Genomic DNA, 22,381 nt, shown 5'->3' with positions numbered 1-22,381 from the left:
AAAGAGGCGTGCTTCGGCGGAAGAGCAAGAATAAGCGAGGGAGGCGCGAGAGGGGAGGAGACTCCGGTCTCCGGGGGCGGCCTCTCCGCCATCGAGCCCGGAAGCGCCGCCCCTCCTTTCCCCACGTCTGTTGCCCGGGACCAGCTGCCTTGGGCCGGGCTGCCTGCTTGCTTGCGACTTCGCCGCCGCCGCCATGGGAGGCAAGAACAAGCAGCGAACGAAGGGCAACGTGCGGGTGAGTGAGGGAGGGGCGCGTGTGTACGTGGGTATGTTATGTCTTCGCCCCCGGAGGGAAACTGTATCAAAACGGCAACAGCTTTCCCCATCCAGCGCGGGCCTGCTTTCCCCTTGGCGTACACGTGTATGAGAGCCTGTTCCCACAGCCTTCTCTTTCAAGGGCTGCGTGATTCAACGTCTGTCGGGGCAGGGAGGAGCGGGGGAAAGAGGCGGCCTATGCCAACACAAGCATCATAAAACCCTCTCCAAAGGGAGGATGAATTCTTCCTATCCGGGGCCTTTTAGCGGTTGCAAGTTTGTAAATATTGATTTGAGTGTGATCTGGACACTAAGGAGAGTTGAAAGCACGACAATTCTCAGAGGACAAGTTTTTTTGGGCTAGGGCTTCTTGATTTTCTTTGGTCACGCCACGTCCATATGATCTTGACTTTGTATATGACAATTAGTGCGGAAGAACCGCTGTCCTTGGCTCCGTTTTTGAACTTACAGGAATCGGTTTCCCTCGCCACTTTGCCATAAACATGTAGTGTAAAGAATGGCTCCATTCCTTCCTACTTCAGCCTCTTTTCCTGCTATTACTGTGAGTACAGCTAATCTGTGTTCAGTTAACACACTTACCTGTGTAATATATTCCTGATATGGTGGATAAGAGTACTGGGCGTGACATGTGTTCCAATCTGTGCTTAGCAATGAAGCTCAGATCACTACACATAAACACGGGCAGCTGTATACCAAGTTGTAAATTATCAAACTGGTAATCTTGTCATCTGTATTGCCCTGTCAAGTGTTAAGGAGACTTTTAGCACTCTTCTGCTCCCCAAGTTTCTAAGTTAGGTGTTGAAATGTGGTAAAATTATTCTTCTCACTTTGTACAACAATACAGATTGAGAGTTTTCCAGGCAATTACATGTACCTTATGGTATGTTGCTGCAATTAAATGGTTATCTGTATTCACACAATACTTCAGCCCAACCAATTTACAGGTTTCTTGTGAGGATAAGGTAGCCAGAAGCTTTGCAGAGCCTTGATTTTTAACAGGCTTAAATGTAATTAACTGCATAGATTTTTTGCTTTAAGATCATCCTGTATTATCTTTCTGTTTCCCATTCCCCCCTCCTCAACAATATTCAAGTGTTTATTCCAAGCAGGAAGTAGGGGGTTGGCTTCTTACTGACACTCTACTCTTCCCACCTTTGAACTCCACATTTTTTGGAACTAGTGCAAAAAGTCCACATGTGTACAGTCCCTTATGAATATCCTTGAAAAATAGAATGTGTGGACATTGTGCATAATCTGCTGAATGTGTGGAAATCGGGGATGGCACTTGCTGGTGTGTTCCCAGTTCTTGTGCCCGTGTGCTCATTCCTACCTATGATCAGTGTTTGAACAAGGCTTCTGTAGCTTTGTTATATTTGTCTTTTCCTGCTCTCCATTTTTGTTTCCCCCATTGTTGAAATGTAGGGCAAAATCACTGTGATCTGTTCTCCGGGAACCTTCACACTCACATGTTCTTGTTAAGCCCTGGTTTGGCTTGTTGTTATGTGCTAACGGGGTCACTGTGTGTATCTGGCAGGAGAGGGATGGTCGTAAGAATTCCCCAGCAATGCAGTCCAAACTGTTCTAAATGTAAACATAACAAGAATCCTGTAGTAGCTTAAGGACAAATATAATTATTGTGATAATTTTAAGATTCCATGACTTGTTGTTTTTGCTATAACAGACTTGCATGGCTATTCTTTTGGAATTTATCTAAAATGTAGACTTCTAGAGAGAATAGAGTTGTGAGCACAGAAAATACGTGTTGGGTTAAGATTTGAACAAGTAGCAGTGCAACTAATGAGAATAATGGTATTGGGCCAGTTGGATTAGTTCTTTCAGTCATAAGATAAAGAATTGCAGCTGTTGGGGCACAAAAATATGCCCCCAAATTGTCGGTAAACAGAAATTTTAGAATTGTTCTGTAAAAGTAAGCTCTGCGTTTCTCTCTCCCTTTCTTTAAAAAAATAGCCCTCTAGCAGTGGTAGAGCAGCAGAACTTCTTGCCAAAGAACGAGGAAGTGTTCCTGGGTTTGTTGGCTTCGGCACATCTTCAAGTGACCTAGGCTATGTCCCTGCGATTCAAGGCGCTGAAGAAATAGATAGCCTTGTGGATGCTGACTTTCGAATGGTGCTGAGAAAACTTTCCAAGAGAGATGTTACAACCAAATTAAAAGTAGGTTTGCTCTTAAATGCCTAGTAATTATTTATTGATATGCTACTTAAGTTTAGACAAATATTATGAGGATAGAAATACACCGAAGAAAGAAACAGTTACTTTCAGTTTATTTCTAACAAATGGTTTGTTGCACTATAGGGTATTGTGTGATTTGTTTAGCTGCATATTTTAATGGTTAGGCGAGCCTAGGATTGCAACTTTATTTGAAATTAAGAACTTTTAAACTTGATGGGGCTTGCTTACGTAAACTAAGTATAATATCATGATGCAAGTCCCATGTATGTCAACAAGAGATGTAGCTTGTTTACACGTAAATAAATCCCATTATAACTCAGTTGAACTTACTCTCAAGTAATTGTGGATAGAATTCACCCTTAGCCTTTGGGTTACCAAGTGATTCACAAGGTTCTAGGCTGTATATCCAATACATGTGTATATTCAGAAGTAAGTCCCACTGAATTGAGTGGGACTTGTGGGACTTACTCACAGAGAAATGCATATATGCTTGCACTGATAGTAGCTGAAGGGTAGGAATGGAGGATTTCAACAAATACTTGATATCCTTCCTTTTATATGTTGTTTAGGCCTTACATGGTTTTAGCATGTTCTGTAAAATAGTTATCCAGAGCTGATGGAAAGTGATGTGGAAAAGGTTACCCTAGTCTTTAAAGTTGCATGTGTACAGACAAGTGCAGTCATAAAGCATATGGGAAGGATAATAGATTATCAGTGTTTGGAATTCATGCTCATTTTCTCTTTTTTAATTTCAGGCTATGCAAGAATTTGGAACAATGTGTAAGGAGAGAGAAACAGAGATTGTTAAAGGAGTCCTACCTTATTGGCCTAGAATTTATTGTAAAATATCTGTTGTAAGTATTAACCTCTTGGATTATGGCAAATATGGACAGGTTTATATCTGACAGTTGTCAAAGAAATCAGTGCACGGTTCTATTGTACTGGGGGTGGGCATGATTAGTTTTGAAGAAAGTTTGTGACTTGGTATAGAACTACTTAGTGCTTTATGAACGACTCATATTTACAAAGGAGTATGGGAAAGCTTGAAATAATGTTGTATACCTTGGTTTAGGGATGCAGGTGGTGCTGTGGGTTAAACCACAGAGCCTAGGTCTTGCTGATCAGAAGGTCGGCAGTTCGAATCCCCGCAACGGGGTGAGCTCCCGTTGCTCGGTGTCTGCTCCTGCCAACCTAGAAGTTCAAAATCATGTCAAAAAGCAAGTAGATAAATGGGTACCGCTCTGGCGGGAAGGTAAATGGCGTTTCCGTGTGCTGCTCTGGTTCGCCAGAAGCGGCTTAGTCATGCTGGCCACATGACCCAGAAGCTGTACGCCGGCTCCCTCAGCCAATAAAGCGAGATGAGTGCCACAACCCCAGAGTTGTCCGCGACTGGACCTAACGGTCAGGGGTCCCTTTACCTTGGTTTTTAAATGTCAGGATTGATGCCAAGTACCTTTTGATTTTTTGCCCCAGAAGCTGAGAGACTAATATAAATACTGAGCTCTTAAGTGATACACTTGTACTGTATAGTATGCTTGTTTATTTATATCTATAGTTACCTATAGTTTCCCCCCCAATATTTATTGTAGGATCATGATCGTCGGGTCAGAGAAGCAACACAGCAAGCTTTTGAGCAGCTTATTTTGAAAGTTAAGAAACATTTGGCTCCTCATTTAAGAAGTCTTATGGGACACTGGCTGATAGCGCAGTGTGATACTTACTCTCCTGCAGCGTCAGCAGCTAAAGTGGCATTTGAAAAAGCCTTTCCACCAAGCAAACAGCCTGAAGCCTTAGTATTTTGTAAAGATGAAATTCTGAATGTGAGTTTTCCAGTCTGTATGACTATGTTAAAGGTTTATGTTAGTTGCGTTTTGGCTTTTTAAAAGAGTGAAAAGAACCAGGCAGAGGGTCTTCTCGGTAATGGCGCCCGCCCTGTGGAACGCCCTCCCATCAGATGTCAAAGAAATAAACAACTATCTGTCGTTTAGGAGACATCTGAAGACAGCCCTGTTTAGGGAATCTTTTAATGACTGGTGTTTTAATGTATTTTTAATATTTTGTTGGAAGCTGCTCAGAGTGGCTGGGGAAACCCAGCCAGATGGGCGGGGTATAAATAATAAGTTATTGTTGTTGTCACATTAGATATGCATCTAGTTTTGAGTTTGATTCTTAATTACATCAAATATATATTCTGTTCTTTTCTTAATTATTTCAGATGTAGTATGGACAGAGAAAGTTTTGTCTTAAAACCAGGATCATCGTTTACACTATAATTAGTTTCAAGACAAACCAATTTCATAACCCATGGTTTGAAGTGGACTTGCTTTGAGACTTAGTATTAAACTACAATCCCCAGTTCAGATGGAAAGGAAGGCTGTTATTTTACTAAAAACAAAAGAAAAGCTTTTACGTATTTTCTTGACCACACAGGAGCGGGAGGCAGGAATGTGTGAATCCAAGACTTGCTGCAGCTCATACCCATCATAATACTTCATAATGCATTGTGACGCTCCAATTTAGGCAGTGAATAATAGTGAGAGAGAAAGGGTGTTACAAATGCAAATTCATTTTTACTTGTTGGTCATTTTTACTTGTAGCTGCTGATATTATCAAAATAGAAGCTGTGATGCATAGTTGAGCTTGTTTAACTAAGAAGGAAAAAATACACAAAGTCACACATTTGTTCCTCATTAATTTCGAAGTGATTTGCAGTTTGGAAATTCTAAGATGAAAGAAACAAAATGTTGTAATTGTTTTGGTTTATAAAACTTAATATTAACTTTTCTATGAGGACTGCATAATTTTATTTTCCATTTAAGGACATCTAGTTGATTCTTCTCTAGGTACTCCAAGATCACCTTTTGAAAGAAACACCTGATACACTAAGTGATCCACTGTACGTACCTCTGTATAAATATGTTTGTTTTGTATTGATTCACAATAAATATGTAAAACTTAGAAGCATGTTTCAGATCCATTATATCAAATTATGGGAAGCATTTCTCCCTGTCCAGAATTTTGTGTGCATATATATAAAGGAGACTTCCTCATTCAGAAGCCCTTGCATATGTGGGAGTTTTGTGTGTACCATATATCTATCTTGCTTTCAGAGCACTTCTGGATTAAAGCAATAGTATGTTTAGAACACTGCCTTCTCTTTAATATTTCACAGTCAATGCCGATTGGTCTAGTAGTTTAGTTTGCTTGTGAGAACTTATGCTCGAAAAAAATTGTTATAATTTTGCTTCCTGACAAAGGACATATGATGCCTAGAGTGAATTAGAAGATGGATTTAACTTGGTAGTGCAATGTTGGTAGTGATGCTTAGTAAAAAACTTTTCATTATTTCTAAGACTAATGCTGTTTCTCAGACCTCTCAGATTGATATTTTTATGTATATGTACAATGTGGGATATTCAGAGAAGGACTAGCTTTCAGAGTGAGGTTGTGCTATCCTTTTTAACAAATGATTTAAAATCAAATATGAAAATTATGTTCATGACTGAACTGTAAAACTATATAGCTTATATATTCAATTCTTTTGTTTTAATAGAACTGTGCCAGAGGAAGAAAGGGAGGCCAAATTCTTCCGAATTCTAACATGTTCTTTGTTAGCTTTAAAGAAATTGATTTGTATGTTACCCAGTAATGAGAATAGTTCATTGGAGGAGAAACTTAAACCTCTGCTGACTCAAAACAAATTTTGGAAATATGGGAAGCACAACTCACCACCGGTATGTTTATCTTTTTGTCCACTTTCTAAAACGGATCTTAAAAAATGGCGTCAGTCATGATTATCTGTTCTGAACCCTTTGCTTTCATTCACTTTTTTTTTTGCCTTTCATATACATTGCTGAATTTTTACATGGATTGCCCTAGATATGGAGGTCATAAACCTAGTGTCTGCTTGAAAATGTTTAAATTTCCCTCTCCTTCCTCTCCTTCAGGTTCGTTCAGCTTTTTTTGAGCTGATTTCTGCTTTTTGTCAGTACATTCCTGAGTCAATGAAAGCTGAAGCTTCAAGAGTTTGCCCAGCGGTTCTTCTCAGCATTGATGACAGTGATGCCATTGTTTGCCCTGCTCTTTGGGAAGCTGCACTTTATGTCCTTACTGCTATTGAGGTAATACAGTGGGCTAAATGGAAGCATTATTTCTCACAATTCTCAGGGACTTGTTTCCAGGGGTCAGCAAACTTTTTCAGCAGGGGGCCAGTCCACTGTCCCTCAGACCTTGTGGGGGGCCGGACTATATTTTGAAGAAAAATATGAACAAATTCCTATACCCTACAAATAACCCAGAGATGCATTTTAAATAAAATGACACATTCTATTCGTGTAAAAACATACTCATTCCTGGACCGTCTGCGGGCCGGATCTGGCCCCGGGGCCTTAGTTTGCCTACCCATGTATGCAGACCATGCTTCTTGAAAAGTAATTGATATTATTAAATGCGTAGGCACAAGCTTAGTCCCACTGCATGCTTCTCTTTAGTTCAGCTAGCACACTCAAAAACCTCTGACGTTTTGACTCTTTCATTAGACTGATAATTCACAGATCAGTTTCAGTAGATCTGTTTATGTAGACCCAGAACCCACAATTATTACAACTTGCAATTTGTGAAATGTAGGCTGAGTAGTTCTGCAAAAGTTTGATTACTTGGCTGAATATTAATTTCAAAAACGTGGAAAATTGAGTCCATAAAACTATGTCATTACTTTGATGTAGAAGCAAATATTATATAGGTCCCGACTTCCTGAAAAGAGGTCTAGTTTAAGTTCTGCTTAAATATCACCGCACTTAACATTTATTTTCCTGTTGTCTCTTAGAATGTTCATTAACTTTCAAATTTGTGAGTACGTCAAATTAGCATGCTTCTTTTGCAGTGTGGCCCATGAAATAGATTGTGCATTTGTTAGGTTGCTCTTTCCAAGCTAGCTGAGTAGTCTTTAAATTACTTCTGAACCTTGTGTTGTTCTGTAGGATTGTTGGAGTCATGTGAATGCAAAAAAGGGAGTCCTGCCAAAAATATGGGCCGTTCTTCGAGAAGGAGGACGTGGTCTTGCTACAATTATATATCCTAATCTCTTGCCTTTCATTAGCAAGATACCTCATGGTATTACAGAACCGAAGCTGGACTATTGTAGAACATTTTTCACCACCATAATTCAAGGGTATGAACAACTAGTTCTTTTTTGATTAAAGATCGCCTTATGCGTGTTTGGAAATGAAGGGGAATGTATAGTGGGTAATATCCAAATGGGTCGTATCCAGTGGTGTTGCAGGAAGGGAGACCATTTCCACCTTCGCTCCCCAGATCTACTTCACCTGCTGTGTGACACCATTAAATGCATCCCATAATTTAAACACATTTTACAATTGTAGATGCTAAACAACAGTGCTCTGTATAGTTCAATGCACCCATCATAGTAATACATTGATTACTATTTTTAAAATATTGTTCTTTGTTCTTCTAATCTAGTTCTGTGCTTCTGATTTTCCAATCAGTGCACTTTCAGCACAGTGTAAAGCTATAGCATTCATTGGGAAGAATTCAACATAGCGCTAAGGAGACCGTTCTATCAGCACAAGCTTGCAGGCATCTACTAGTGGGAACTGTTAGTTAAATCAGGCTCTTTGATTACATTTGAATTCAAAACTATAAATGAAATTTATTATGTTTCTCAATTTTGTGTTTGTCTAGGTTGTTGACTGAAAGGGCTATGGCTAGCCGTTCAGAATGTTCAGCAATCCTTTCGGCTTTCATGGAATGTTTACGATTTACAGTGCAACAGAATATAGGTGAAGAAGAAGAAGAAATTAAAATTCAAGAAATGCTTATAAATGATCAGGTATTTTTTCATGGGAATATATCGTTTACTTCTAATAATTTTTAGTAATTTGAGTTTGAGCCAGTTGCCTAAACGTCTGTAATGAAATGGCTAAAATACTCTCTGATGCAAGGATTTTGAATAGGAGATTGCCACAAGTGGCCCTCTTCACCACCTTTATGACTGCAAAACTTCCTAGGGCAAAACAAATAAATATGTTAGATCACAGGTGGGCAACCCACAGGCTCCAAGTTCACTACCAGCTACCCAGCAACTTAAATTCCTTCCACCCCACTCCCCTGTTAGCTCACCAAGCATTCCTTACAGCCTGCCTTGAGTTACTCAAGTTACAGGCAAATTCACACCCACCCACAGTTCTCACCTGAGCTCCCCAACTAGTTGTTTGGCAGACTGTGGGGAGCCCAGTTTAGACCGACCGTTGTGCTTCCCTCCGTCTACTAAACAGCTGTTTGGTGCTGGCAAGTACACTCCCCTCACCCTGTCAATCAACTGGGGAGGGCAGCTCATGTGCATCCCCTCCAGCTCATTGTTGTTAAGGATTGTGCTAACAGTTAGCTAAATGAACTAGGTCTATGGTAAATACCTTTCAGAATATTTATATTTATCTGTGCCTTTTCACTGTTGCTGCTGCTGTAGCTATGCCTAGGGTTGCCATCTTTCAAAAAGTAAAATCCAGGACACCTTGAAAGTTGTTGAGCTTTTCTTAGGAAGACCCCACAACTGTTGAGCTCTTTTTAGACAAACGCCAAAGCTTTGGGTGTTTACAAAAACACCCCCAAACGGGACTTCTACTGGACACCTTCCAGAAATCCCAGACGTATGGCAGACCTAGCTATACCATTCTCTTCTCCTTCTCACAACCCCCATTTTGTTAAGTTTTCTGTTTGCTGTGACGATTTTCATTGCCTATGGCAACAGCACAGCAAATTAGGTACAGTAGCAGCCTGGACACATCCCACTTCTCCCTCTCCCACCCTGCTTTTCACTATACTTGGGTGTGTGGGTGGAAATCACCAAAAGGAAGGGTCACATTTTGTAGTGAACAACATTTTCTACATCATGCCCTACTTTAATCTCTGCACTAAAATGAATGTATTTTCTCTTTACAGCTAGTTCCCCTCATTGACACAGTGATTAAAGAGCCCAGGTTACAAAATGGACCTTTGTTTTTTGAGGTAGCAGACACCTTGCGCTTTTGGAGCACGCGAGCAGAAATTTCAAGTGGTGATGGAGCTGCTCCCACTTTCCGGAGAATATTGTCGGACTTTTGGGATGGCCTTTCAACTATATGTGTGGGGCACATTGATGTAATAGACGCAGATGAGAAATCTTTGGCTGCTGTGTCCTCTTTGCTACAAATCCTTCAGAACCCAGAAAATAAGATAAAACCAAGCAGAAGAAAAGCTGTGAAGATCAGGTTTGCAGAAGATGATGAAGCTGAAAGCAACACTGAACATGAAAATTTTGTTGATATGAGAAGCAGCAGTGATCCTGGCACTCTTATTCATGCACAACATCTTTCCCCTCTACAGAAAGAGCCTTTAGAAGATTTAGTTTGTAAACTTGCAGAACTGAGTATTGTGTATACCAATGAACAGAGGTCTGAGCGGCACTTAAAGTTCCTCTCTGCTCTCCTCAGTAACTTTGCCTCCAGTAGAGTTTTCCAGGTTCTTTTGGAGAATAGGACCAGTATTCAGGAACTTGCAAAGCTTCAGTATGAAAATCCTTCTATCCAGTTTCTCTATGAAAATCTAATTGGTTGGCTGAAAGAAGACTGGAGAAAAGAGACAGATTTCTTGGTTGATATTTTGTATAGTGTCCTCCATTGCTGCAGCAGTGCCCCAGAGAGAGAAAACATTCTAAATGACTTAACAAAGGTACACTTTCTTAAAAATAAGTTTCATAGAATTGTAGAGTTGGAAGGGACCACAAGGATATTCTAGTCCAACCCCCTGCAATGCAGGAGTCCTTCACCCAGTGAGGGGCTTGGACCCACAGCCCTGAGATTAAAAGTCTCATGCTTACCTACCAACTGAACTGCAGTCATACCTCAGGTTGCGATAGCTGCGGGTTGCACATTTTCAGGTTACGGACATGCCGAGACTCAGAATTACCGGAATGGGTTACTTCCGGTTTTTGGCGTGTGCGCAGAAGCGCGTCATGCGCGTGTGCAGACACGGGTTGCGAATGTGCCTCCTGCACGGATCACGTTCGCAACCCGAGGTTCCACTGTATTTGATTTGCTATGATTTGGTAGACTGGTGGTGAGTTTAACAGTTTGGATCAATTTTCTCTTATGTAATTTGAGATTTGGAATGAAACATTTTGGATATTTAGGATTAGAATAGAATAACTTGGTAGCAGTAATATAGTTTCATAAGCAGGTGCTGATCAGTTTTTTAAGAAAAACATGTCTAATACTAACCTATGCTAATTTATTCATTTCATATTGAAATTTAGAAAGTTAGGGTTGTATCCAACACAGCACAAGTGGAGATCCACTTATACAGCAGTGCTTCCCCTTCCTCTCCTTTTTCCATGCACCCCCAAATTGCCCAGTTTGTTCTCTCTCAACCACCTGGAGCAGATTTTGAGGATGAGTTAGGGGTTGCACAAAAAAGAAAAGGAGGGGGATATTTAGTGACGCAAGTGGGAGTCTGCTGCACAAGCAGAACAGCAATGTGGAACACAACTCTGCTTTCTCACCCAAAGGATCCTCAAAAAGTTCAATTCAAAAAATTAGCAAACTTTTAGAAATCGAGAGGAGCACACAAGCAAAATCAGTAGCATAATCAGTCACCTGGGGCAGAGGGTTCCACTGTCTGGGTGCTGCAGCTGAGAAGGCTCTGTCCCACATTTCCACCTGCCGTGCTTCTGATGACAGTGCGACATGGCTACTTTAAGGGGGGAAATGTGCCACAGGCAGAACCACCCGCAAGGAAGCCTCTCAGTTTGGCACTCATGAGAACAGATCTTCTGAAGAAACAGTCCAGTTATACTAAGCAAAGGGGAGGAGGGAGTTTTCTTGCAGCAGATTTATGTGTACGTTTGTAAAAATATTTGTATCCCTGCAAGGAGCTCAACTTAGGGAAGATTTGAACCTAGGTCTCCCATACCTTGGTCCAGTACTCTAACCATTATGCTGCATTGGCTATAAATGTAAAACTTTTCACACAAATTGTTTTAAGTTTCTGCTTATCACATTGTTGATGTTCTCTCTTTTTTCTGTTTTTGTTTCAGATGGATCTGAAATGGAATATTCTTCTTCAGATAATTCAAAAGGTATATTCAAGATTTTTGTTAGTTTTTTTACACATACTAGTTTTGTATCCAGAGAAGCATGAATTTAAGATTATTTAAACAGACAGTTTTATTGCACTTTATGTAAATATCTGTCCCATTTTCTGTGTGTGCTTAAGATGAAAAAGCCCTTTCTGTGCTGAATCACTTGCACAATTGGTAATTAACTATAGACACATGTCTATATAATTTATAATAAGTAGTATAGTATATTTGAACATTAAATAATTAAACCACCACTAAAATATACTTTGGTATTTTTAATGTTTTAGGCATGCTCAAACTCCGAGAAACATTCATTGAGTTCTGCTTGGCTGAAAGGAGATGTGTTAGGAGAAAAGCTTGTAACTCTGGCTGATGACTTGTGCAACACAAGTTTGAAAACGACAGTAGCTTCAGCAGAATCTTTTCATTCAGAAAGATGGACTCTTCTAAGCTTGGTGTTATCTCAGCTTATTAAAAATGGTAGGTGGCTTCAGTTTACCCGAGGAAAGAATAAAATTAACTGCAAGAGCTGGCAGACAGGCTTGTCATGGGTGGGAAGTGTGAGACAATGGTGGTGTTAAGGTGAATAATAGAATATTGCATTTATTCTTTATAAGATCCCAGTAAGAAGCCAAGGTTCAGGGCTTCAGAGATACGGAATGCCAAAAGCAAGTAGCTGATTAACATACACTTGGCAGAGATCTTGCTAGCCAGTTGACCAAGATCAAGTCTATGTCTGAACCATAGCTAAGGATTTTTGTACATGGGAAAGACTCTTTGACTCATATGCTCACTATTTCATTCCTTGAGATTTTCACGACTGTACCCATGCATTAAGTCAGAAGACTAAACTTAGCTCCACATAGGAACACTTTTGCAGAAATTAGATTTAATATGATGCCCTCTGCTTTTTTGGATGGTCATTGTAAGAAATTATGCTTCAGACAACATATTTTGTATAACCGTCACAGAGGATATTGTTCATTATATTATTCAGTGCCCACTTTATAAAGATCCCCATGAAAAATATTTGTTGGAGATTAGTTTCAGGGAGAACTTTGTTTCACCTAGTAAGTTTGTTTGCTTTTTTGCTGTTTGATAAAGGAACACACAAGGTAACATAATCTTCATTATTTGTGTTGGGGACCAGGAAATTGAGAGCTAAATTTCTACTCAATGCTACATGTGTTTTTTGTTTCTATTTTTTAATGGCTTATAGCTAAACAAGTGCAGTATTACCTACCTATCTGCCAAAGGAAGAATCTCAGAGCTGCTGGCCCAGTTTCCTCAGGCTGTAAGCACTGTAATTTCAGCATGCACACATTGATCATGGAGTAACTTAAAATGTGCTTTTTTCCCATCAATAGAGTCCTTGATTGGTGAAGTTTATGTTAAAAGGATTATTGATAAACTTCAAGCAGCTCTGTCTAAAGCAAAGGATCTTTCAGAAGCTGGAAACACAGAACCATCGGTGTCTTTCATCTGTGACATAGCCTCTAACTTTTTCAGCTCAGTTAAAGGATGCTTGTTGATGCCATCATCAGAAGATTTGTTGCTCACCATTTTCCAGTTGTGTGCACAAAGCCAGGATACAACACATTTGTCAGGTATTGCACAATAAGTATATGTTGAAGATACCATATGCTGGACTATGACTCTCATCTTCCCTGACCATTGACTATGCTACTAAGGCTGATGAGAGTTGGAGTTTAACAGTATCTTCCAGCTTCTTTCCATTTGCACAATAGAACTTCCATGGGGGAAGGGCTATCGGTCAGTGATAGAGCATTTGCTTTACTAGCAGAAGGTCCCTGGCTGAATTCCTAGCACCTCCAAATAGACTGTGTTTTGGGGGAAATGGTCTCCCAAGTCAAATGGGGAGGCCTGGCAGGCCAAATTTAGCCCATAGACTGGAGGTTTCCCACCCATGGTATAGACAACTCGGTATAAGGCAACTTCCTGTGTTGCTATGTTCCTCTTCTGGTGCATTCAGCTGAAGCAAATTATTGCTTCCAGTAATGCCTAAGTGCTGGTGATCATCCCTGAACGCTCTGGAAGTGGCAGTTTCAACATTCAAGTGAAGAGAAGCTGGCATGAGGTGAGGGAAGACAGAGGAAAGATTCTATCCTCTGAAAGTTGTCACTACTGACAAGTACATTGACTTAAGGCATGGAGCAAGGGAGCTGGCTCAGTTGGGAGCTGCGGCCTCAAGGTGCCTGGACTGCCTTGAGGTGGCACTTCCCATAGCCTTTGTGAGGCATATGGTGTGTGTGTGTGTGTGTGTTGCAGATTGCATGTGTGTAGCTTCCATGAGTATGTGAGGGGGTGATCCCATGCTCAAGGATAGGATTCTGCTCTTATGCTAATGGATTTAGCAGTATGACTAATGCTTCCCCATTATGCTCAGAAGTTAAAATGTTCAGCCATTTTTTTTTAATTGATGTAGATTTCCTTGTGAATAAGCTGAAGCACACATGGTTCTGTGGCTTAACTTCACTTGTGCAACATCTTAGCGATATGCATAAAGACAGCACCTTCCTGCAGAGATCTGCATTTTGGGTCAAGAACCAACTTCAGTCCTCAACGCTGGATGTTAAAAGGTAAGCAGTGCACTGCTTAATTTCTTTGCTGGGGCTACCACAATTTTAACAAGGCTTCGTCTTTTCACCAGGATTTTAAATCAAGATTTGAAAGTGGTTTCAAAACCTAGTTAAAATGAAATTGTTATGAAATTCAGTGGTGCCGTAATAATGGAGGTGTGAGTCTTAACATTCAAGGTATGTCATTGTATGGAAAGATGTGAAATACGTTATTTTTTAATTACCTGGTTTCTTCACAGTTTGCAGGTTTTGATCACAGCAGTTCATGACTTGTTGACTAAACTTTTGGAAGCTGATAAAGTTCCTACTTATACTCTGAAGGATTATTTTGATTGGCTCACTCCAAGTGAGTCTGAATGGGAAAAGATGCGGGGATCTCTATCCAATGAGGTATATAAGTTTCCACAGTGTCATTGTACAGTGAATAGTTACTGTCAGCATTTGCAGTTAACTTCTTGGGACCAATTTTTTGTTGCGGCTAAAGCAACATGAACGAGCAGGCCACCAGATTCTGCATGAAGAGCGCATGTTATCTATGTGCCATAAATATGTCTCTTGATAATTAGTTTTATGTGTTAACTTTTAACTATAGTCAGTTGTTGCTAACTGTTATATTAAAATGTATAATATTAATGCAACATTTCTATTATGTGAACAGTAATGAAAAAATTACAATCTTGTATGACTCTGGGGGAAAATGAAATTCAATTTTTTTACTTCCTATGTGTTGCTGTAGTGGTTAAAGAAACCACTTTTGGAAGGAAGACTGAGTATGAATTGTGAAATACCTGAAATGGTGAAAGATCAGAAGCTTTGTTTCATGGGAAAACTTCCAAGCCACCTATGTACTGCAGCTCTGTTAAGCAGAATGACACTATTAATACTGGGAAAAGGAGTTGAAAACCATGAAGTGGAAAGAAGCAAAATTGAAAATATCAGTAAGTGACAAAAAAGAAAGAAATCAAACTTTAAAAATCTTATTGTTTGCGATTTATAATTTATTTTCTGACCAGTTTCTGTAGGGTCCTGTTGTCAAACAGAAGTGTGACATACATTTATTTATGTAAAACATTTTTAAGGGACAACTGATATTTGAAAACTCTGAATTGATAAAGATATGCTAGGATTATAATTGAGTGGCATTTGTCATGCTTTCTGTGTTATGATTTACACTAGGCTTGTGTGTACATAACTTGAAATCACAGTTGGTTTAAAAGTGAATGTGCTGTGTATGGGTTGAAAATCACAGCAGCATAGCTCCTCCCTCCCTCTTGCTGCTGCCAGAAGCTAAGCGGTCGTTTGTCTTAGCATTATGTTCCTTGTTTCCCAGACTCAATGTTTGTCTCCCTCAAACAAGCCACAAGTGGTAAGGCCAGAACAAAGCTTGATTACAACTTGAGGTTTGTATGGAAAAAGGCAAACAATGAGCACAGGTTCAAATGCAACTTAAACCAAACCATGCCTTAGCCCCTGGCAGCAGTGACCACAGTAGGAGCAGAGAAGGAGTGAAGCAGCCATAATTTTTGCTCTGTGCATGCTGTGTGTTTGCCTTTAAACTAGATGTGGGGAACGTTTGGCTCTTTAAGATCTTGCTAAAGTAAAACACCCACCATCCCTGGTCATTGGTCATGCTTGCTGGGGCTGCTGGAAGGGGTTGTTCAGCAACATCTGGCGAGCCAATGGTTCCCAACCTTTGCTTTAAACCACAGTTAACCTTAACTGTGGTTTACAGTGGCACATGAAACAGGCCACTGTGGTTTATTGCACAGAACTCCTACGTGCACAGTCGTCCCTATTTATTTTAATTGTAGGGCAGAAATCTCTTTTGTGTACATGGAGACGCCTCCTCTTTTGAAATGAATAGGAAATACCTTGTGTGTGAAAGCTTTCAGTGTCATAAAAGTTCTGATATGAACAAGGAACTCCTGCCCTGCACAGTCTATTGTGTAGTGTTGGATTTAGAATTAGGTGACAAACGCATATATCCCCATCTCTGAGCTTCAATTTACCTATTTGTAAAAGGAGATTATAGTTGGATTTATGGGATAATAGAAATTTGAAACATGTATATTAAAAAGGACATTATATAAACAGCTTCCTCTGGTGATTGTTGCAGTATAAATTTTACCATGTTCAATTATATGTTTAATAACTATTACAAGGTTAGCAACAAATTCATTTGCTGGATTATACTATTCAGATATTGTTCTGTTGTTGTTATTCTAGTCGCAGAACAGCTATATGCCTTACAGTGGATTGAAGAATTAGCAAACCCACCCAGCATTCTTGCTGAATTCCTTCACCACCTGCAAGTAATGGATATTTCATGTGAAAAATTATGCATACTCACTAATACAAATGGCCTATTAAGAATATTATTCAATAGGTAGGTATTTTTTTTATTTTTGAAAACATTGTTTCTCAAAAAACAAACAATTGTTTCTCAAACAGCTTTCACTAGAAAGCAACAAATATCCCAGTTCTTCCTGTTCAGGTATCACTTTTGTTACCTAATCTGAAGTTTGTCTCCTTGTGAATTGTTCACATCAAGAATAAATAATAATGAACATTTATTTTGTCTTTAAATAAACCAGATTTATCACAGAAACTTTATTATTCCATAGATCAAAAGACTGTGGACGACTTTGGGCCTTAACCATGGCTAAATTGATAAAAACTGAGAATATTGCATCCTGTGAGATAAAAGGACTATTCAGTACATCAGAAAGGTATGATAGTAGGCTTGTAGTTTTTCTTAGACTGTGATCACACCTACTGCTGCCCCATTGATTAAAGTAGGAAATGGGAGGAAAGGCCCACATTGTGTCTCACATTATAAAGAGAGAGGATATGTCCAGCAATGCTCTGGTCCAAAATCAGATGGCAGTGATAAAAGTGCATATTAGTGTTCATATAACTGGCTGTTTGGATTTTCAAGCTTTGCTCCAAATTGGAGCCACTCTATGATAAAGACCTTCCCCCTCTTCAAGAGAAGCACATGTGTCACATGAGTATGAGGTGGAAATGATGTTTCACTGCACCTGGGCGCTAAACAACATAGACAATAAACAACAATAGCTCTGAATTTGGATGGAATTAATTCACCTGTAACATATCATGCATCATGACTAGGATGAAATATGGTTGTTGGGTCATAATTTGTTGGCTACAAGTAGCGCAAAACAGTAAAAATATTCTACATTGTTGATATGTACTTAGATATTTGGTGGCGCACGTGCTGCTTTTGGCAACAAAAGGGGGTGGAATGGGGCGGAACAGACTGATGGGCATCCCGCTGACATGCGCGGTAGCCAGGAATGCAACCCTTGTGCGAGCGGAAAGTTGCCTGTACTGTCTTTCAGGCCATAAAACCTTAAGGTGGCTCACATAATAAAACATATAAAATCCATATTTTTTATTTCCCCCCATCCCCAACAACAATGCCATATACCCTCCTGCCCCTGTGATAAAATAGAAAATATAATAGTAAAATACTGACAAATTATATTACATAAACCCGGACCAGCCTCAAATCTATCATTTAAAAGTGTGGTTAAAAGCTAGGTATTTAGAGCCTTTAAACAATCATCAGGAGAGCCAACTGCTCTTTCCATGTGAAGGAGTTCCATAATGATGGGGACAGCACTGAAAATGCCATGTCTTCTGTAACCACCAGCCTTATTGATGTTGCTGGCAGTTTTGAAGCAGAGCTTTTATAGCTGATCTTAAGGCACAGTCATATGGGAGCAGGTAATCTTTCAGATAGCCCAAGTCATTTAGGGCTTTAACGGTAACCAGCACTTTGCCACGGCTCTTCTGGGCCCAAGTCAATCAGTACAGCTGGTACAGAGTTGGAGTTACATGCTCTCTCCTGACATCAGTTCACTATTTCTACAGTTTCCCTAAGCCTAGTAGGTGTAAATGATGAGTGGCAGAGCTGTTGAAGACACTTTAGCCTGATCATCTTGGTTACTTCATATAGATGTTAAATAGCATGAGAAACAGAAATGGAACATCCTTAGCATTCCTGATTCCCCGCCCCCCTCTGTTCCTATATGCTTTACTTCCCTTTGGTGGAGAGTCCTGTCTGTTTCAAATAAATGCTCTGGGGGTCCTGGTTTGTGGTTGTGCAAATCCTATTTCTTCATAAAATTCTGCAACAAAACTTTCCCTGTTTCATGGCCTTTCTGAATTAATTTGCATTTTATCTGTGGACATCATACTGATTTCCAGATTGTCTGCTGATGTGTCATTTTCTTGGACAGGTTTTTTCCATTAACGGAAGGCAACTTGCACACACTTCAGAATCTGTCTCCATTTTTACTTCAGGAAGACAAGGAAGAGCTTGTCATTCAGTGCACTGCTAAACTAATGACCTGCAATGAAAGTGGACTTTACAGTACTGATGGTCAGTGCTTTAAATATTATCTCCAATGTTTCATTAGCTTGTAGGAGTTAGATTTTTAATGCACTAATTTAATTAGATGTTTGTTTGCCTTTGAGAATTGCTTCTGTTCTTCAAGAGAGAGGAAAAGGCTCTTGACGAATCAGTTTATTGTTAAGTGCTTTTTCCAAGGTGCATATTATTAAGCGTACTCAGTAGATAAATGGCAAATCTAAGTTTCTTTTAGACAAGTTCTGATTTATTACAGATTGAAGAAAATGTAATATGGATGCTGAACGTTAGGAATTATTTAACCTACCTTTTTCTGATCTTGCATCCAACCACCAGTGTCCACATCTTGTCTGCTTCTAATTTACTGCTTTTCTTGTTGTTTTCAATAACATTTAATGTGATATTTTAAATCTAGCATTTGACTCTGTTTTAGGAGCTTTTGGATATCTTGCTATTTTAAATTCCTGCTTGAATTGTGGAAGCATTGATTATGGAGATCTAATGCCTGGAATATTAAAAATCATCATCGCCTGGCGAAATGACTATGAGGACAGCTTTCTTTTTAGCTGGTGGGTAGCTTTATTACAGTTTTATTATGACTGGTCTGTGTTGCACGGTTGAAATGGTTATATTTATAATAGGGCTGCAATTCAATTAAATAACCGTTTGAAATTTGTGTAAGTGTAAACAATATTTCTGTAGCAAGAAGCATACTTTTCTTTTTAGAGGATCTCCCTTTGTCTTAATAGGCATTATCTTAGCAGAGGTATTCCTCCTGTGTGTGAGAGAAGGGGAAATTCCTCTTTGCTTTCTGCAGTGTTCACAAATACTGAAAAAAAAAATACTTTACAAAATCTGCTGCCTGATTCATTTTTGTTTTTGTAATTTTCCTCCCTGCCCCCCAGCAATCTACGGGAAGGAAGCCCACAGGTGCTTGGCTTGAACATAGAGATGATCCGGTTTATTTCTTTGTTGCTGAATGATCCTTCCTCTTTGCTGGAGAGTGAGTGGGATTTTGTCATGTGTTCCATGCTGGCCTGGTTAGAGGTAAGAAGCAAACTTAAATGTAGGGAATGATATTCAGGCCTCTGCATGAAGTCTTGAGAGTGCAGATATTTTTCTTTGTGAATCCACTGGGTGGCAGTTCCTGCCTTTGAGAAATCTAAAATATGTGGCAACAGCCTATCATGTAAACTTATTATTGTATGGTTTTACTGTAAAATTGGCTACAGTAAATGTTTTGAACTTTTGTGAAGCAAAAATTTCAGAACACATTTAAGATTATCTGAGCTCAATCTAATCCCGTGCACCAGTTCCACAACATGTTCAACAAAACATAACTGGTAGTTTATTTTGCTAAAATATGCATAACTGATAAATGTTACACCTGACCTTGTACAAAGAGGTATGGATAAAAATGTGGAACAAGAATCATGTCAAAATGAGGGTAAAAGAAGAAATATAGAACATAGAATCGTAGAACTGTAGAGTTCCAAACCCCTACAATCTCTTACCATACTCTTACCAGCAGATAGATCCTGCCATTCTCTTTCTCATTAGAGAGAGAAAAGACCATTGGAATCTATTTTCATACTTAAAGAAATTGCTTTGATTTGTTATAGAAGGGTTTGTTGTCATTAAACCTTTAAGAAAATGTGTAACTTTTAGATTACAATTATTCTTTGAATGGGTGTTACTGAAATTCCTCAGGTTGTTTTTTTTTAAAAAGGAAAAATAAAGCCCATCCTGGTGTTCTTCTTTCTTTTCCAGACAACAAGTGACAGCCAGGCAGTCTTTCCGGTTGCCCTTGTGCAAGTGTTTGCCTGTGTCAGCTGCGACTTGAGTGCTGCCTCGAGTGCTTTTTTCCAGGCAGCAACTCCTGAAATCACTGAAAAACTTCCACCAAACCTCATGGCTGAATGGCAGGAATTCTTTTCTGAAGGCATTCATAGTTTACTTTTATCGTTGCTGGTAAAAATTACAAGTAAGTCTGGCAAATGATAAGTATACAATATAATATGGAAAAGTGACTAATTTTTTGGACACTCTGCTTTACTGCATCTTAAGATTGCAGTTTTATCTAACAGTCTTAGAAATACAGAACTTTTCAGTGTCCAACACTGTTCTGTTTGTGTACCGTGGTGGTCTGTTCACCTGGTTAGGCTGTTAAGCTCCTTGATAAAAAATGAGACTTTCAGCAATGCTCTGGAAATCCTTCACTTTTTGCAATCCATTCAGGAAAGCATGTAAATTTAGTGTGCTGGGTGCTTCCAGACTGTCACTGTTTTTCTGGAGGGATTCAAGGGCATACTGGAAATTTAGGTTCATACAGTTAAAGTAGATTAAAACATTCTGCCACAAGGAATCAATTTTTTAATATATATTTTTTTGGTAAGGAAATTGAATGGGAAAAATACTGAACATTATGGGATGAACAAATTCTTAATGGAAAGATGTTAGCAAGGAAATCAGGATGAATGCTCAGTTAAGACCAAATGTAGTCTAACTACCACATAAGCTTTATGTGTGCAAATCAAGATGAGTTGTCAATAAGTTGGAGGAGTCCTTTAAGAGTACAATATCACATTTGTATGTTACCTTTTTGAACAGTTTTCCAGGAGAACTAATAATTCTATAATGTAAACTTGCTAAGATGAATTAAAATTGTGAATTCTCTTTTCTGAACAGGAAAAGAAAAAGATGCATTGGAAACATCATTTCAGAATTTCATGTTGAAATCTTTGGGGAAAGCTTTAATGTACATTTCAAAGGATCAGTTATTGAACCACAAACTTCCTGCCAAATTTGTTGCTGGTCAGAAGACAAATCTCCCAGATAAACTACAAACCTTGTTAAATACTTTTTCTCCAATGCTGCTCTTCAGAGCTAGACCTGTTCAAATCACAGTCTACCACATGTTAAATAAGTAAGTTATCCCCTCCACACATACACTTTGATCTTGTTATAGCATAGAATATGTATTTAGAAATAGACCAGGGAACATATTAGCATAACCAATTGCCCGTTCAATTGCTTAGTTCAAGGTGCTCACATTAGTCTGAAAGGAACAGTCTTTCCAAACCGGAGCCTATGTAGGGCTTCTTGATTTCTAGGTCTGCCTTGAAGATGAAAAGCACACTGACTAACTACTATTTCCACATCAAGTCCACCAGGGAGCTCCTACAGGTATTGGCCTCCTCTCAGAGGGATTGGTGACCACTATTGTCCTGTAGGCATCTGCTAGGTTGCTCTACTGATTCCGAATAAGGAGACTTACCAAGGGGGCATAGAGGAAGAGGGAGAGCAAAGGGATGAATGCAGAGTCTCTTTCACCCCTCTGCCCTTCCATCTTCTCCAGTTTTGAAATATTGTCTTATATTGTATTATATTGTCCCTTATATTTATTTTGTCAGGCACTAAATATAATAAGGGTTAATACTGAGGATGAGGGTAATGATGCAAACTATTTCTTTGTATCACCTCTGTAAACGGATGATTCCAAAACATAATGGTGTGCTTACTTGCTAGTAATATCCGATGTTTAAATCCTTTTCAGAACAGATAATGTTGGGCCTTAAAAATATGGATAAAAACACTGTTTTTTAATTTTTCTAAATCCCAGGTTAATGCCTGACTTGCCTAAATTTGACAACGAGGATCTCAAATCCTATGGTGATGAAGAGGAGGAGCTATCATTGTACGTTTCATTTTATTTATATAATGAACGAAGCAATTGCCTATCATAGTAGAATGTTAAAATGTTCCAACCATTTACCAGACTTGGAC

The 22,381-nt window shown here is 39.2% G+C and overlaps 1 protein-coding gene across 2 annotated transcripts in view; it reads left to right on the top strand.

The window, feature by feature from the left end:
• Positions 1-2: 2 nt before the first annotated feature.
• LTN1 (listerin E3 ubiquitin protein ligase 1) overlaps positions 3-22,381 on the top strand; it is a 27,252-nt gene continuing 4,873 nt past the window's right edge. For both annotated transcript variants that reach the window (XR_014510644.1, XM_083438563.1), the window contains exons 1-24: positions 3-235; positions 2,245-2,448; positions 3,222-3,320; positions 4,056-4,286; positions 5,310-5,362; positions 6,020-6,200; positions 6,414-6,587; positions 7,446-7,636; positions 8,167-8,314; positions 9,424-10,191; positions 11,555-11,596; positions 11,887-12,079; positions 12,967-13,206; positions 14,046-14,199; positions 14,439-14,589; positions 14,936-15,137; positions 16,426-16,585; positions 16,824-16,928; positions 18,465-18,607; positions 19,029-19,164; positions 19,501-19,642; positions 20,366-20,579; positions 21,284-21,521; positions 22,218-22,292. Coding sequence is in view for 1 of the 2 variants with exons in the window: in XM_083438563.1 (XP_083294689.1) it covers positions 194-235; positions 2,245-2,448; positions 3,222-3,320; positions 4,056-4,286; positions 5,310-5,362; positions 6,020-6,200; positions 6,414-6,587; positions 7,446-7,636; positions 8,167-8,314; positions 9,424-10,191; positions 11,555-11,596; positions 11,887-12,079; positions 12,967-13,206; positions 14,046-14,199; positions 14,439-14,589; positions 14,936-15,137; positions 16,426-16,585; positions 16,824-16,928; positions 18,465-18,607; positions 19,029-19,164; positions 19,501-19,642; positions 20,366-20,579; positions 21,284-21,521; positions 22,218-22,292 (4,286 nt within the window). In the remaining variant the exon portion in view is untranslated. The remainder of the gene's footprint in view (positions 236-2,244; positions 2,449-3,221; positions 3,321-4,055; positions 4,287-5,309; positions 5,363-6,019; positions 6,201-6,413; positions 6,588-7,445; positions 7,637-8,166; positions 8,315-9,423; positions 10,192-11,554; positions 11,597-11,886; positions 12,080-12,966; positions 13,207-14,045; positions 14,200-14,438; positions 14,590-14,935; positions 15,138-16,425; positions 16,586-16,823; positions 16,929-18,464; positions 18,608-19,028; positions 19,165-19,500; positions 19,643-20,365; positions 20,580-21,283; positions 21,522-22,217; positions 22,293-22,381) is intronic.

The sequence above is a fragment of the Podarcis tiliguerta genome (genome assembly GCF_965153285.1).
Source record: "Podarcis tiliguerta genome assembly, chromosome: 4".
NCBI lineage: Eukaryota > Metazoa > Chordata > Lepidosauria > Squamata > Lacertidae > Podarcis > Podarcis tiliguerta.
This window is presented reverse-complemented; position numbering and strand designations above follow the sequence as displayed.